We start from the raw sequence: 15,738 nt of genomic DNA on the forward strand, positions 1-15,738 counted from the left end.
ATGATGGCTGATAAGAAGAAACTAAGACGTCACAACGACCCTCAGAAGCCGGTCCTGAAGCCTCGTGATGACCTTCAGAATGGCTTGGCGTCAACCAATCAAAACGAACCGTGCCTGACGCGTGAAATAAGCCGCAGGACACATGTGTCCACCATAGGCTTTGCATGAAAACCAGATGCCCCTGACGCTCAAATCATATTTAAGGTTTTGCAGGAAGCTGTCCCTATATACAATAAAGCTTGGGTTGGATATACTGAAGCTGGTAAATTTAACCTCCGACCTTTAGCTACAGTGTTCAAAAAATGTAAGTGAAAGAAAATTAAAGATATATATTATATAGTGAAATACATAGAGTGAAATATTTCTAGTATTTATTTCTTTTCATTTGGATGATTATGGCTTACAGATAATGAAAACAATAAATTCAGTGTTTCAGAAATTTGGAATTTTACATAAGATCAATAAAACAGGATATTTTAAACTCAATCTCAGGCTTCTGAAAAGTTTTATTAATTTCTATGCACTCAATACTTGGTTGGCGCTCCTTTTACATGAAACACTGCATCAATGCGGTGTGGCATGAAGGGGATCTGCCTATGGTTCTGCTGAGTTGCGATGGAAGCCCAGGTTGCTTTGATAGTAGCCTTCATGTTATCTGCATTATTGGGTTTGGTGTCTTTTGGCTTCCTCTTTACAATACTCCACAGATTCTATAAGAGGTTCAGGTCAGGCTAGTTTGGTGGCCAATCAAGCACAGTAACACCATGGTCATTGGACCAGCTTTTGGTACCATTGGCAGTGTGGGCTGGTACAAGGCCTGATAGCAGAAGGAAGCATAAAGTGGTCAAAAATGTCATGCTTAGATAGCTGCATTGACTGTGGACCTCAAAAAACCCAGTAAACCAACACCAGCAGAAAACCTGGCAAATCATAACTGACTCAGGAAACATCGCACTGGACATCAAGCATCATGAATTCTGTGCCTCTCCACTCTTCCTCTGGACTCAGGGATCTCGACTTTTAAAATGAAATGCAAACTTTACTTTCATCTGAGAAGAGAACTTGGAAAACTGAGCATCAGTCCAGTTCTTTTTCTCCTTATGCCAGGTGAGACACTTGGAGTCAGCTAATTGAGACCCACTGCACAGACAAATCCTAGACATGGGCTACAAGTGTCTTACATGGGCTACAAGTGCCAGGTAAGACACTTGTAGCCCATGTTTAGGATTTGTCTGTGTAGTGGTTCTCAATTAGCTGACTCCAGCCTCAGTCCTCATTACTTCTATTTTGCTTGACAATCCTCTGAAGGCTGCGGGTATCCCTGTTGCTGGTGCACGTTTTTCCTAACACACTTTTTTCTTCTACTGAACGTTCTATGAATATGCTTGGACACAGCAGCCTGTGAACAACTGTTTCAGCAATGACCGGTCCTCCTGTTTCAGTTGTTCACAGGGTAAGCCATTAAAGGGTATGCCTGGGTATCTGTCAAGACATCAGTCTTCCCCATGATTGTCTATCCTACTGATCCAGACTGAGAGACCACTTAGGGGCTTTGCAACCTTTGCAGACGTTTAGAATTCATTAGTTGATTAGGGTGGGACACCATGAGCTTCCAATATTAAACTTATTTACAATATTCGGACTTCATGAGACACTGAATATGTAAGTCATAATCAACAAAATTGCAAACATAATGGCTTGAAATGTTTCACTCTACCTGTAATGAATCTATATATGGACTTTTACTTTCTGAAATGAGGGTCAAAAAATATTGAAATTTTTCATAAGAGATGTAGCTACAAAACAAACATCTGCTAATATTCAAAAACCATAATTGAACATGTGTGAATGGATCTAAAGCAAACTAAATCCAATCTCAAACAGGGTGAAAGTGTGAAGAAAGGTTGCATCAGTCTTCAGGTTACTTGTCAGACAGAAGGGCGTATTTAAGGAAGATAAATAAGGCATCTTAATGAAGGGTCATGTCTCGTCTTCACCTCCCTGATGGACGGCAGTAAGAACTCCTCTCTGTGCTTTCCTAACCATAACTTCTCCTGCAGGAGGCTGCTGCTGCCCCTCTCTGAGACCGTTCTGTTCCACACATTGCTGACTCTCATCTCCCTGCTCACTGTAATGCTCAACCTGCTCGTCATCATCTCCATCTCCCACTTCAGGCAGCTGCACAACCCAACCAACTCCCTGCTCCTGTCTCTGGCTGTGTCTGACCTGGCGGTGGGACTGCTGGTGATGCCCATCGAGGGGCTGCGGTACTTGGAGACATGCTGGCTGCTGGGGAGGCTGATGTGTGCTCTGACTCCTTATGTCTTTTACTCTTTGATCTCTGCCTCTTTGGGCCACATGGTGCTTATATCTGTAGATCGCTATGTGGCCATCTGTGACCCACTCCTTTACCCCACTAGGATCACAATGATTAATGTGAAGATCTGTGTTTCTCTCTGTTGGGTCTGTTCGCTGCTCTACAACGGATTGATCCTGATGGGACACTTAGGCCAGCCAGATAGGTTCAGCACCTGTCACGGGGAGTGTGTTGTAGTTATCAGCCGTATTTCAGGAACTGTTGATCTCTTTATCACCTTCATAGCACCATGTACTGTCATGGTTTATCTTTATTTCAGAGTGCTTCTGGCTGCTCTCTCACAGGTGCGTCTCATCCGTTCACAGACAGCGGCTACAGCTGTAAAATCAGCTCAAGCTGTTACAAGATCTGAGTGGAAGGCAGCCAGGAGCCTCGCCATTGTTATTGCTGTGTTTATAATGTGTTATTGTCCTTTTTTTTATCCTTCCTTGGAGGGAAAGGACACATCCAACAGCTTGTCCTACTTTGCTGCTGTGTCTTGGATCATGATGCTGAACTCTAGCATGAATCCTATCATTTATGTTTTGTTCTACCCCTGGTTCAGAAAAGCTATCAAACTTATCCTAACCCTAAAAATACTGCAGCCTGACTCCTGCGACATGAAGATGCTGTAGGTAGAGCTGACCACAGATCAGATGTGTGATTGTTTTTCAGTGCTAACATTTTTAAAGATGCTCACATTTTATACTGTGTGATCAGACTTCATGTGCATTAAGTTAAACAAGCAGCAGAGGTTTCTATAGCTGCCATGTTTTTAATGAATCTCACATGAACAAAGACGACCAAATAGGAACATTTCTAGAAGGAAAACTATTATGACACAGAGCCTTTAACTGTGCGGTTTTGACCTGTTCATGTACACTTTATAGAGTACAAACCTGTACATGCATGATGTGATTGGCCTTAATACCATCCAAAATCATAAATCCATTAACTAAGCGGGTTATTTTCTCCACAAAAGCCTTATTCATTCTTACACAAAGTACAACAAAAAGTCTATATCTTATCAGTGTTTTTATAAAAGTGTAAAGTAATAACTAAGTAGCTTTTTTCTATTTAAGAAATAGTTTAGTTGGCCTTTTTTGCACTACTATGTTAAGATTATTATTACATACCAAGAAACCTGTTTTTTGTCTGTATTATTATGATGGTTGTGGATCTTTCTTCTCTTCTTTTTGCACCTCTTTTTTTCTCTCGATAAAAACACATTTGTTACAATTTTCAATATTTTTCTGCAAAACTGCATCACAGCTTGTTATAAGTCAAAGTAAAAGAAAAGTGAATTTATGGTGTTAAAATGAGCCTATTTGCTAGAACAGACTTTGGAATTTTGCTAAATTAAGAATTAAGCTTTAATCCAGGTTTTATTTTCATGCATTTTATTTATCATGGACAATGTATTTAAAGATGGCAGACATAGGGAACATCTGATGTAAAATGTGTAAATATGTCAAATGTTAAATGTGTACAATATCACAACACACAAGAGGTTGAAATATGAAAAGAAAAAAAGATGCATTTTAAATAAAACACCAAAAATACGTTTGTAAATATTTTCTGTTTTGCATAAAGGCAACGGACCTGTAATCAGAATGGCTTCAATCAGGTTTACCAGAAGAATCCCGTATGGGGAATAGGAATCTGCTTCCGATATTGAGTTATTAATTAGGATCATGTGATCAGAGATGTTGTGAAGCTGAAGAAGCTGCTCAGATGAAATGGTAAATGTCAAGTAGCTAAAGAAAGGCTGATTGTTTTCCTCTACTACTTTAGGGCAGAACTTTAAAAAAGGACAATGAAGTTCTTTTAGAAACATTATGGAGTCATGGTAAAAAGAAAGTACACTCTGTTTCAGTTTAAGAGCTGTACGTATCATGATACGGCATGATAACAGTGATCTGATCTTTATCACGTTTTGTAATTGTTTAGGTCTAACCTCAAGTGTGCGATAGGACACAACAGGAAAAGATGAAGTAAATGAGAAAACTTTGCATGAAAAACTAAGTACATCAATCTGGGAAGAGTAATAATAAGGTAATCTCCAAAAACCTTGAAATTCATCTTTACAGAGAAGAAGAAAACTCACAATGAAATTAAGACAGTAGCCAATCTGCAATTTCAAACAAAGTTCAGACAGTGCAATACCTCATCTTCGGCTTCATCTACAGCTATAGACCTCAAATGCTGAACTTCAGGACACGAGAAAATTTTAAAAGTCTAAAAAAAGAGTGGTTTCTTTGGAAGGTTTGTCCTGAAAAATCATCTTCTTTCTAAAATATAAGGCAATATGTCCAACAGCTGAACCTTGGGGCAAACTGGGTCAACAACTGGACAATGACCACAGGTGCTGCCACACCTCCTCCGGCACCTCCACCATCACCCTCACCATTTCACTTCTGACAGGCAGTCACCCCAACTTCAGAACAATATTCGGGGGAAATAGGTAAATTTGGGAGATTTCTCCTTCAGTGTACTCTAGTTTTTCGTCAATCCCCCAATCATTCCAAACTGACACATTCACATTTGATTGATTGTTGACTTTCTACAGGGTAAAACTCTAAAATAGGCAAAAGCTAAATATGATTGACAAACAATACTCTGCAGCTCCTACGAACGTTTGGTTTCAGACAGGAGGTTAACTTTTGGCTATACAGAAAATGAAAGAGAAATAACTAGGAGACTTTGGAGTTTAAAACAAGACAAGAAATCTGTGGTTTGCCATAGATTTTAGAACTCTAGCGGCCTCTGGAACCTGCGGGCATTCAGAGGAGCATTTGTGCAAGCTCTCAGCGAACAGTTAAAAGATGAATTAGCCCGTTGAGACAAACCCCAACGCCAGGAGGATCTGATTTCCCTCGCAAGGATTTCTCGTCCTTGGATTTCCCTGGTTGGTTTCGCATAACCCCCAGTTTATTTCAAAGGAGGGCAGAATAGAATCCCGGGGCACTCACTGTTTGTCTACATGCCAACAGTCTGGTAAAGGTTTATTCCAGTCGCTTCTATAACCTGTCTAAACCAGAAGGGAATTACATGAAAAAATATATAAATGTGTTGTTGTCTGCAGGCTTAATTAGTCATTCCTCCTTGCAACTAGGTGCTGGATTCTCCTTCATGGCTACGACAGATGGTTCACTTCACGCTTGCATTGATTACCATGGACTCAACCAGATCACAATAAAAAACAAATATCCTTTACCGCCTCAGACCAGGGCTCTAAGTTTTTTTTTTGCTAAACTCGATCGTCGCAACGCATACCATCTGGTGACATTAAGGGAGGGGGATGAATGGAAAACTGCTTTCAAGAACCCATTGGGTCAATATGAATACCTACTGATGTCCTTTGAACTTACCAATGCACCTGTAGTGTTCCAAGCTTTATTCAATTTAGTCCTGTGGGACTTTCTAAACCAGTTTTGTCTGTCTACTTAGGTGACATGATTGTTTTTCTGTAAGTGAACACAAGGTGCATGTTCATCAGGTTCTTTGATGCATCCTCGAGAACATGCTGTTTCTGCTAAATTGGCCCACTCCATCCTCCTGCAAACACCTGCAATGCTTCCTAGGTTTTGCCAACTTTTACCATTGCTTCATTAAAAACTACAGTCAGACTGCCACTCCTGTCACAGCTCTCACCTCCATTTAGAAATAGTTTCACTGGCCCACTGAGGCTTCTAAGGTCTTTCAGGGGTTGAAAGACAAGTTTGTTCATGCCCCTATTCTGATCCAACCTGATCCTACAAAACATTTACTTTGGGCGTTGATGCCTCGGATATTGGCGTTGGGCCGTTCTTTCTCAAATGTCAAATAACTCTATCCATGCCTTCTTCTCCCGTCGACTCACCCCATCAGAAAAGGACTATTATGTAGGGGACAGGGAATTTCTAGCCATTAAGATGGCTTTTACAGACTGGCGTCACTTGTTTAAGGGGGCTGCACACTCCATCCTTATGTGGACTGACCACCAAAATCTGGCCTATTTTCAGGAGCCTTAACCCCTAAAACCACACCAGTTCTGTTGGTCCCTCTTTTTTCCCTGGTTCAATTTTGTCATTTCCTTTAGACCAGGTTCCAAAAACACCAAACACCGATGCACTGTCTCGACATTATTCTTCCAGTGAAGAACCTCAGGTCGACTGAAACTTGCCTCCATCCTTGGCCGTTGGAGTTCTTACCTGGGAGATGTAGGTCCGTCAATCCCAAACCTTTGAACCCCGTCCAGGAAATGGTCCACTTAACCGCATGTATGTTCCAACCCCAGTCCAATCTCGTATCGTTCACTGGGCGCACACACCCATGCATAAAGTCGTACCATAGTATAAATCTGCTAAACATTCTGGTGGCCCTCCATCAGCAAAGATGTAAAAGAGTTTGCCTCGGGCTGTTCTTTCTTGCCCAAAATAAGACCCACAACCGGCCACCTAGGGGGTTTCTCCAACTACTGGCCATCCGTAAGCGTCCCTGGTCACACCAGGGGACACTGTCACCGGGTTACCTCCCTCAAAAAGCTTCACTATCATCTTAACTATAGTCAACCAATTCTCAAAGGGTTGCCATCTCATTCTGCTGAGGAACCCACTTCTCTTGAGACTGCTCATCTTCCAATCAAACATGGCTATCATCCTGGCGGCGCTCCTTTGGATATTCTATCCAACCTTGGCCCCCTGTTTGTGTGCGGATGAGCTTCAGCGCAGCCCTGGGAGCAAGAGTGGCTCTCAGTTCTGGGTTTTATCCTCAAACCAATGTCCGACTAAGAGGAAGGACCGGAAACTGGAGTCTACTCTAAGCTGTGTGTGCTCTGTGTGTCCCTCTACTTGGTGTTTACAGCTACCATGGGTAGAATATTCCCATTACAGTCATGTCTCATCTGCCACCAGTTTGTCTCCTTTTCAAGCTTTCCTTGCCTATCAGCCTCTGCTTTTTCTCTCAGATGAACAGGATATTTCAGTCAGTTCTGCTCAACACCATATCACCACACAATCAGCATCCTCAACCGCACTGATGAGCAGAACCGCCGCCTGGCTAACCACAGGAGATCCCCAGCTTTGCAATATCACTGGTTTGAAGGTTTGCTCTCAACTCTTGACATTCACTTCAAAATCTACTTCCAGGAAACTCTCCCCTGGGTACATCATCCCTTTAAGATGGAGACTGTCCTCAGTCCTGTCTCTCTTCGACTCAAACCTCCTGCTAGCTTCAAGATCAATCCTGTGTTTCACATCTCTTTGGTAAAACCTGTGGTTACAAGTACTCTTTACCTGCCGTCTGAACCCCTTCCACTCACCCAAGACATTGATGGCCATCCTGTTTAATCGGCCCGCTGGATCTTTGATATCCGCAAAGGAGGCAGAGGTTTCTAGTATCTTGTGAACTGAGAGGGCTATGGTCTGGAGGAACGGTCCTGGATTACCTGTTCCTTAATTCCTGACTCCTAACTTATAAGGGACACTGAAGCTTCCTGTCCATTGGTTTCTTGCTCCAACTAAACTGTACTCTCCATCTCCAGATCCTGTAGAACCAGACTGCCGAAGCTCCATTACAGATTCATTGACTTTGTCATCTATTGAGAATAAACACAATCCTTTTAAATACATTCTGGATCCTGACTTGGATCCTTGACGGCATGTGGATCAGAAAAATACCTGGATCCATGTCGGAATCAAATAATGTAGAAACAAAAAGCAAGAAAGTGACACTTAGTAACCACAGGGAGAAACAATATTGCACCAGAAGAGCAATGCAATCATAATAATCAGCAATGACAAGAAAACTATAAATAATCTGTTTTGATGCTTCAAATGTGTGTTATAACCGTCAAAAGGTGTGCCGCTCCCAATACATTTCCCTGTAGCAAGCCTTGGGTTATTTACTGATATGTTTCAGGTCACGGTCTTGTTGTAGGGTCCAGTTCTGCATCAGCCTGATTTTTTTTTTTTTTTTAAGATTGTCTTACGTTTTTTTCAGGAACCCTCAAATAAATTATATGATGGTGAGTTGGACAGGTCCTGATGCAGCACATCATTCCCAAACCAAGAAACGTCCTCCATAGAAACCACCTCAATGTCTTGATATTCAGTCAAGCTGACTGTAATACCTAATATGACCAGCAGAGGGGCCGGTATCCTAATAAAATCTGTTCAGAGGACAGACATGGTAGAGGTGTGGGAGTGAAGAGGATGTTCATGGATGCATGTTAAAATATAATAAAAGTTGGAGTGCAACTCGTTTACAAGTTGATATCTTGTCTTTTAAAGATGAACAGTACATTGTACCAGGAGTGAAAGTCTTGCTCTACATCAGTGGGATTAAAAATGGAGATGCTGAGGCCACCGGGGGGACTGAAACTGGTCGGTAATGTGGCCAGACTGCAGTTCTGCGTTGGAGTTGTTGTGGAGGGTGAGGAGAACGAGGCGGATCCACCTGGACGCCTTCACCAAGGAGGTTAGGAAAACAAGGTGGGTCTACCTGGGCGCCTTCGTCGAGGAGGTGAGGAACAAGAATCGGGTCCACCTGGACGCCTTCGTCAAGGAGATCAGGATAATGAAGTGGGTCCACCTGGACACCTTCGTCGAGAAGGTCAGGAACACGAGGCAGGTCAACATGGACACCCTTGTCGTGGATGTCAGGAGCACGAGGCAGGTCCACTTGGACACCCTCGTCATGGAGGTCAGGAGCGTGGGATGGTAATGCTGAGTGGGTTCACCTAGACACCCTAGTCCTGGAGACCAGGAACATGAGGTGGATCAATGCGGTGTGGCATGAAGGGGATCCGCCTATGGTTCCGCTGAGTTGCGATGGAAGCCCAGGTTGCTTTGATAGTAGCCTTCATGTTATCTGCATTATTGGGTTTGGTGTCTTTCAGCTTCCTCTTGAAAATACTCCACAGATTCTATATGAGGTTCAGGTCAGGCTAGTTTGGTGGCCAATCAAGCACAGTAACATCATGGTCATTGGACCAGGTACAAGGGCTGGTACAAGGCCTGATAGCAGAAGGAAGCATCAAGTGGTCAAAAATGTCATGCTTAGATAGCTGTATTGACTGTGGACCTCAAAAAACCCAGTAAACCAACACCAGCAGAAAACCTGGCAAATCATAACTGACTCAGGAAACATCGCACTGGATATCAAGCATCATGAATTCTGTGCCTCTCCACTCTTCCTCTAGATTCAGGGATCTCAACTTTTAAAATGAAATGCAAACTTTACTTTCATCTGAGAAGAGAACTTGGACAACTGAGCATCAGCCCAGTTCTTTTTCTCCTTATGCCAGGTAAGACACTTGTAGCCCATGTCTAGGATTTGTCTGTGTAGTGGTTCTCAATTAGCTGACTCCAGCCTCAGTCCTCATTACTTCTATTTTGCTTGACAATCCTTTGAAGGCTGCGGGTATCCCTGTTCCTGGTGCACGTTTTTCCTAACACACTTTTTCCTTCTACTGAACTTTCTATGAATATGCTTGGACACAGCAGCCTGTGAACAACTGTTTCAGCAATGACCGGTCCTCCACAAGGAGGGTAAGCCAACAATGACTGTCTCCTGGATATCTGTCAAGTCAGTCTTCCCCATGATTGTCTATCCTACTGATCCAGACTGAGAGACCACTTAGGGGCTTTGCAACCTTTGCAGACGTTTAGAATTCATTAGTTGATTAGGGTGGGACACCATGAGCTTCCAATATTAAACTTATTTACAATATTCGGACTTCATGAGACACTGAATATGTAAGTCATAATCAACAAAATTGCAAACATATTGGCTTGAAATGTTTCACTCTACCTGTAATGAATCTATATATGGACTTTTACTTTCTGAAATGAGGGTCAAAAAATATTGAAATTTTTCATAAGAGATGTAGCTACAAAACAAACATCTGCTAATATTCAAAAACCATAATTGAACATGTGTGAATGGATCTAAAGCAAACTAAATCCAATCTCAAACAGGGTGAAAGTGTGAAGAAAGGTTGCATCAGTCTTCAGGTTACTTGTCAGACAGAAGGGCGTATTTTAAGGATGATAAATAAGGCATCTTAATGAAGGGTCATGTCTCGTCTTCACCTCCCTGATGGACGGCAGTAAGAACTCCTCTCTGTGCTTTCCTAACCCTAACTTCTCCTGCAGGAGGCTGCAGCTGCCCCTCTCTGAGACCGTTCTGTTCCACACATTGCTGACTCTCATCTCCCTGCTCACTGTAATGCTCAACCTGCTCGTCATCATCTCCATCTCCCACTTCAGGCAGCTGCACAACCCAACCAACTCCCTGCTCCTGTCTCTGGCTGTGTCTGACCTGGCGGTGGGATTGCTGGTGATGCCCATCGAGGGGCTGCGGTACTTGGAGACATGCTGGCTGCTGGGGAGCCTGATGTGTGCTCTGACTCCTTATGTCTTTTACTCTTTGATCTCTGCCTCTTTGGGCCACATGGTGCTTATATCTGTAGATCGCTATGTGGCCATCTGTGACCCACTCCTTTACCCCACTAGGATCACAATGATTAATGTGAAGATCTGTGTTTCTCTCTGTTGGGTCTGTTCGCTGCTCTACAACGGATTGATCCTGATGGGACACTTAGGCCAGCCAGATAGGTTCAGCACCTGTCACGGGGAGTGTGTTGTAGTTATCAGCCGTATTTCAGGAACTGTTGATCTCTTTATCTCCTTCATAGCACCATGTACTGTCATGGTTGTTCTTTATTTCAGAGTGCTTCTGGCTGCTCTCTCACAGGTGCGTCTCATCCGTTCACAGACAGCGGCTACAGCTGTAAAATCAGCTCAAGCTGTTACAAGATCTGAGTGGAAGGCAGCCAGGAGCCTCGCCATTGTTATTGCTGTGTTTATAATGTGTTATTGTCCTTTTTTTTATCCTTCCTTGGAGGGAAAGGACACATCCAACAGCTTGTCCTACTTTGCTGCTGTGTCTTGGATCATGATGCTGAACTCTAGCATGAATCCTATCATTTATGTTTTGTTCTACCCCTGGTTCAGAAAAGCTATCAAACTTATCCTAACCCTAAAAATACTGCAGCCTGACTCCTGCGACATGAAGATGATGTAGGTAGAGCTGACCACAGATCAGATGTGTGATTGTTTTTCAGTTGATAAAGATTTTAAAGATACTCACATTTTATACTATTTGATCAGACTTCATGTGCATTAAGTTAAACAAGCAGCAGAGGTTTCTATAGCTGCCATGTTTTTAATGAATCTCACATGAACAAAGACGACCAAATAGGAACATTTCTAGAAGGAAAACTATTATGACACAGAGCCTTTAACTGTGCGGTTTTGACCTGTTCATGTATACTTTATAGAGTAAAAACCTGTAATGCATGATGTGATTGGCCTTAATACCATCCAAAATCATAAATCCATTAACTAAGCGGGTTATTTTCACCACAAAAGCCTTATTCCTTCTTACACAAAGTACAACAAAAAGTATATATCTTATTAGTGTTTTTATAAAAGCGTAAAGTAATAACTAAACAGCTTTTTTCTATTTAAGAAATAGTTTAGTTGGCCTTTTTTGCACTACTATGTTAAGATTATTATTACATACCAAGAAACCTGTTTTTTGTCTGTATTATTATGATGGTTGTGGATCTTTCTTCTCTTCTTTTTGCACCTCTTTTTTTCTCTCGATAAAAACACATTTGTTACAATTTTCAATATTTTTCTGCAAAACTGCATCACAGCTTGTTATAAGTCAAAGTAAAAGAAAAGTGAATTTATGGTGTTAAAATGAGCCTATTTGCTAGAACAGACTTTGGAATATTGCTAAATTAAGAATTAAGCTTTAATCCAGGTTTTATTTTCATGCATTTTATTTATCATGGACAATGTATTTAAACATGGCAGACATAGGGAACATCTGATGTAAAATGTGTAAATATGTAAAATGTTAAATGTGTAAAATATCACAACACACAAGAGGTTGACATATGAAAAGAAAAAGAGATGCATTTTAAATAAAAGACCAAAAATACGTTTGTAAATATTTTCTGTTTTGCATAAAAGCAACGGAGCTGTTATCAGAATGGCTTCAATCAGGTTTACCAGAAGAATCCCGTATGGGGAATAGGAATCTGCTTCTGATATTGAGTTATTAATTAGGATCATGTGATCTGAGATGTTGTGAAGCTGAAGAAGCTGCTCAGATGAAGTAGCTAAACAAAGGCCGGTTGTTTTCCTTTGCTACTTTAGGGCAAAACTTTAAAAGAGGACAGTGTTATTTTTTAGAACCATTATAGAGTCATGGTAAAAGGAACATACACTCTGTTTCAGTTTAAGAGCTATACGTATCATGATACGGCATAATAACAGTGATCTGGTCTTTATGATGTTTTGTAATTGTTTAGGTCTAACCTCATGTGTGCGATAGCACACGACAGGAAAAGTTGAAGTAAATGAGAAAACTTTGCATGAAAAACTAAGTACATCAATCTGGAAAGAGTAATAAGGTAATCTCCAAAAACCTTGAAATCCATCTTTACAGAGAAGAAGAAAACACAATTAAATTAAGACAGTAGCCAATGTGCAATTTCAAACAAAGGTCAAACAGTGCAATACCTCATCTTCGGCTTCATCTACAGCTATAGACCTCAAATGCTGAACTTCTGGACACAAGAAAATTTAACAAGACTAAAAAAAAGAGTGGTTTCTTTGGAAGGTTTGCCTGGAAAAATCATCTTCTTTCTAAAATATAAGGCAATATGTCCAACAGCAGAACCTTGGCCCAAACTGGGTCAACAACTGGACAATGACCACAGGTGCTGCCACACCTCCTCCGGCACCTCCACCATCACCCTCACCATCTCACTTCTGAGAGGCAGCCACCCCAACTCCAGAACAATTTTCGGGGGAAATAGGTAAATTTGGGAGATTTCTCCTTCAGTGTACTCTAGTTTTTTGTCAATCCCCCAATCATTCCAAACTGACGCATTCACATTTGATTGATTGTTGACTTTCTACAGGGTAAAACTCTAAAATAGGCAAAAGCTAAATATGCTTGACAAACAATACTCTGCAGCTCCTACAAAGGTTTTATTTCAGACCTGAGGTTGACTTTTGGCTAAACAGAAAATGAAAGCGAAATAACTAGGAGACTTTGGAATTTACAACAAGACGAGAAATCTGTGGTTTGCCATAGATTTTAGAACTCTAGCGGCCTCTGGAACCTGCAGGCATTCAAAGGAGCTTCTGTGCAAGCTCTCAGCGAACAGTTAAAAGATGAAATAGCCTGTCGACACAAACCCCAACATCTGTTTTGTGATTCCTTCCCCTCAGTCATTTCTCGTCCTTGGATTTCCCTGGTTGGTTTCGCATAACCCCCAGTTTATTTCAAAGGAGGGCAGAATAGAATCCTGGGGCACTCACTGTTTGTCTACATGCCAACAGTCTGGTAAAGGTTTATTCTAGTCGCCTCTATAACCTGTCTAAACCAGAAGGGAATTACATGAAAAACTATATAAATGCATTGTTGTATGCAGGCTTAATTAGTCATTCCTCCTTGCAACTAGGTGCTGGATTCTCCTTCATGGCTAAAACAGCTGGTTCACTTCACGCTTGCATTGATTACCATGGACTCAACCAGATCACAATAAAAAACAAATATCCTTTACCGCCTCTGACCAGGGCTCTAAGTTTTTTTTTGCTAAACTCGATCGTCGCAACGCATACCATCTGGTGAGATTAAGGGAGGGGGATGAATGGAAAACTGCTTTCAAGAACCCATTGGGTCAATATGAATACCTACTGATGTCCTTTGAACTTACCAATGCACCTGTAGTGTTCCAAGCTTTATTCAATTTAGTCCTGTGGGACTTTCTAAACCAGTTTGTGTCTGTCTACTTAGGTGACATGATTGTTTTTCTGTAAGTGAACACAAGGTGCATGTTCATCAGGTTCTTTGATGCATCCTCGAGAACATGCTGTTTCTGCTAAATTGGCCCACTCCATCCTCCTGCAAACACCTGCAATGCTTCCTAGATTTTGCCAACTTTTACCATTGCTTCATTAAAAACTACAGTCAGACTGCCACTCCTGTCACAGCTCTCACCTCCATTTAGAAATAGTTTCACTGGAGCGCTGAGGCTGAGAAGGTATGTCAGGGGTTGAAAGACAAGTTTGTTCATGCCCCTATTCTGATCCAATCTTATCCTACAAAACATTTATTTTGGGCGTTGAAGCCTTGGATATTGGCGTTGGGGCCGTTCTTTCTCAAATGTCAAATAACTCTATCCATGCCTTCTTCTCCCGTCGACTCACCCCATCAGAAAAGAACTATTATGTAGGAGACAGGGAATTTCTAGCCGTTAAGATGGCTTTTACAGACTGGCGTCACTTGTTTAAGGGGGCTGCACACTCCATCCTTATGTGGACTGACCACCAAAATCTGGCCTATTTTCAGGAGCCTTAACACCTAAACCCACACCAGTTCTGTTGGTCCCTCTTTTTTCCTTGGTTCAATTTTGTCATTTCATTTAGACCAGGTTCCAAAAACACCAAACACTGATGCACTGTCTCGACATTATTATTCCAGTGAAGAACCTCAGGTCGACTGAATCTTGCCTCCATCCTTGGCCGTTGGAGTTCTTACCTGGGAGATGTAGGTCCGTCAATCCCAAACCTTTGAACCCTGTCCAGGAAATGGTCCACTTAACCGCATGTATGTTCCAACCCCAGTCCAATCTCGTATCGTTCACTGGGCGCACACACCCATGCATAAAGTCGTACCATAGTATAAATCTGCTAAACATTCTGGTGGCCCTCCATCAGCAAAGATGTAAAAGAGTTTGCCTCGGGCTGTTCTTTCTTGCCCAAAATAAGACCCACAACCGGCCACCTAGGGGGTTTCTCCAACTACTGGCCATCCGTAAGCGTCCCTGGTCACACCAGGGGACACTGTCACCGGGTTACCTCCCTCAAAAAGCTTCACTACCATCTTAACTATAGTCAACCAATTCTCAATGGGTTGCCATCTCATTCTGCTGAGGAACCCACTTCTCTTGAGATTGCTCGTCTTCCAATCAAACATGGCTATCATCCTGGCGGCCCTCCTTTGGATATTCTATCCAACCTTGGCCCCCTGTTTGTGTGCAGATGAGCTTCAGCGCAGCCCTGGGAGCAAGAGTGGCTCTCAGTTCTGGGTTTTATCCTCAAACCAATGTCCGACTAAGAGGAAGGACCGAACACTGGAGTCTACTCTAAACTGTGTGTGCTCTGCGTGTCCCTCTACTTGGTGTTTACAGCTACCATGGGTAGAATATTCCCATTACAGTCATATCTCATCTGCCACCAGTTTGTCTCCTTTTCAAGCTTTCCTTGCCTATCAGCCTCTGCTTTTTCTCTCAGATGAACAGGATATTTCAG

General features: G+C 42.1%; 2 protein-coding genes across 2 annotated transcripts; both read left to right on the forward strand.

Moving 5' to 3' along the window:
- The first annotated feature begins 2,004 nt into the window (after positions 1–2,004).
- Positions 2,005–2,991, forward strand: LOC124861180 (trace amine-associated receptor 13c-like). The gene has a single exon (XM_047354703.1). It carries the CDS (start codon positions 2,005–2,007, stop codon positions 2,989–2,991), a length of 987 nt encoding a protein of 328 aa, XP_047210659.1.
- A 7,447-nt stretch (positions 2,992–10,438) lies between these two features.
- Positions 10,439–11,425, forward strand: LOC124861181 (trace amine-associated receptor 13c-like). The gene has a single exon (XM_047354705.1). It carries the CDS (start codon positions 10,439–10,441, stop codon positions 11,423–11,425), a length of 987 nt encoding a protein of 328 aa, XP_047210661.1.
- The last annotated feature ends 4,313 nt before the right edge of the window (positions 11,426–15,738 follow it).

This window comes from Girardinichthys multiradiatus, chromosome 24 (genome assembly GCF_021462225.1).
Source record: "Girardinichthys multiradiatus isolate DD_20200921_A chromosome 24, DD_fGirMul_XY1, whole genome shotgun sequence".
In the NCBI taxonomy this organism is placed as follows: Eukaryota; Metazoa; Chordata; class Actinopteri; order Cyprinodontiformes; family Goodeidae; genus Girardinichthys; species Girardinichthys multiradiatus.

What these genes read in the sequence shown, in the direction of transcription:
- LOC124861181 (XM_047354705.1), top strand. Translation starts at nt 10,439, where the DNA reads ATGGACGGCAGTAAGAACTCCTCTCTGTGCTTTCCTAACCCTAACTTC.
- LOC124861180 (XM_047354703.1), top strand. Translation starts at nt 2,005, where the DNA reads ATGGACGGCAGTAAGAACTCCTCTCTGTGCTTTCCTAACCATAACTTC.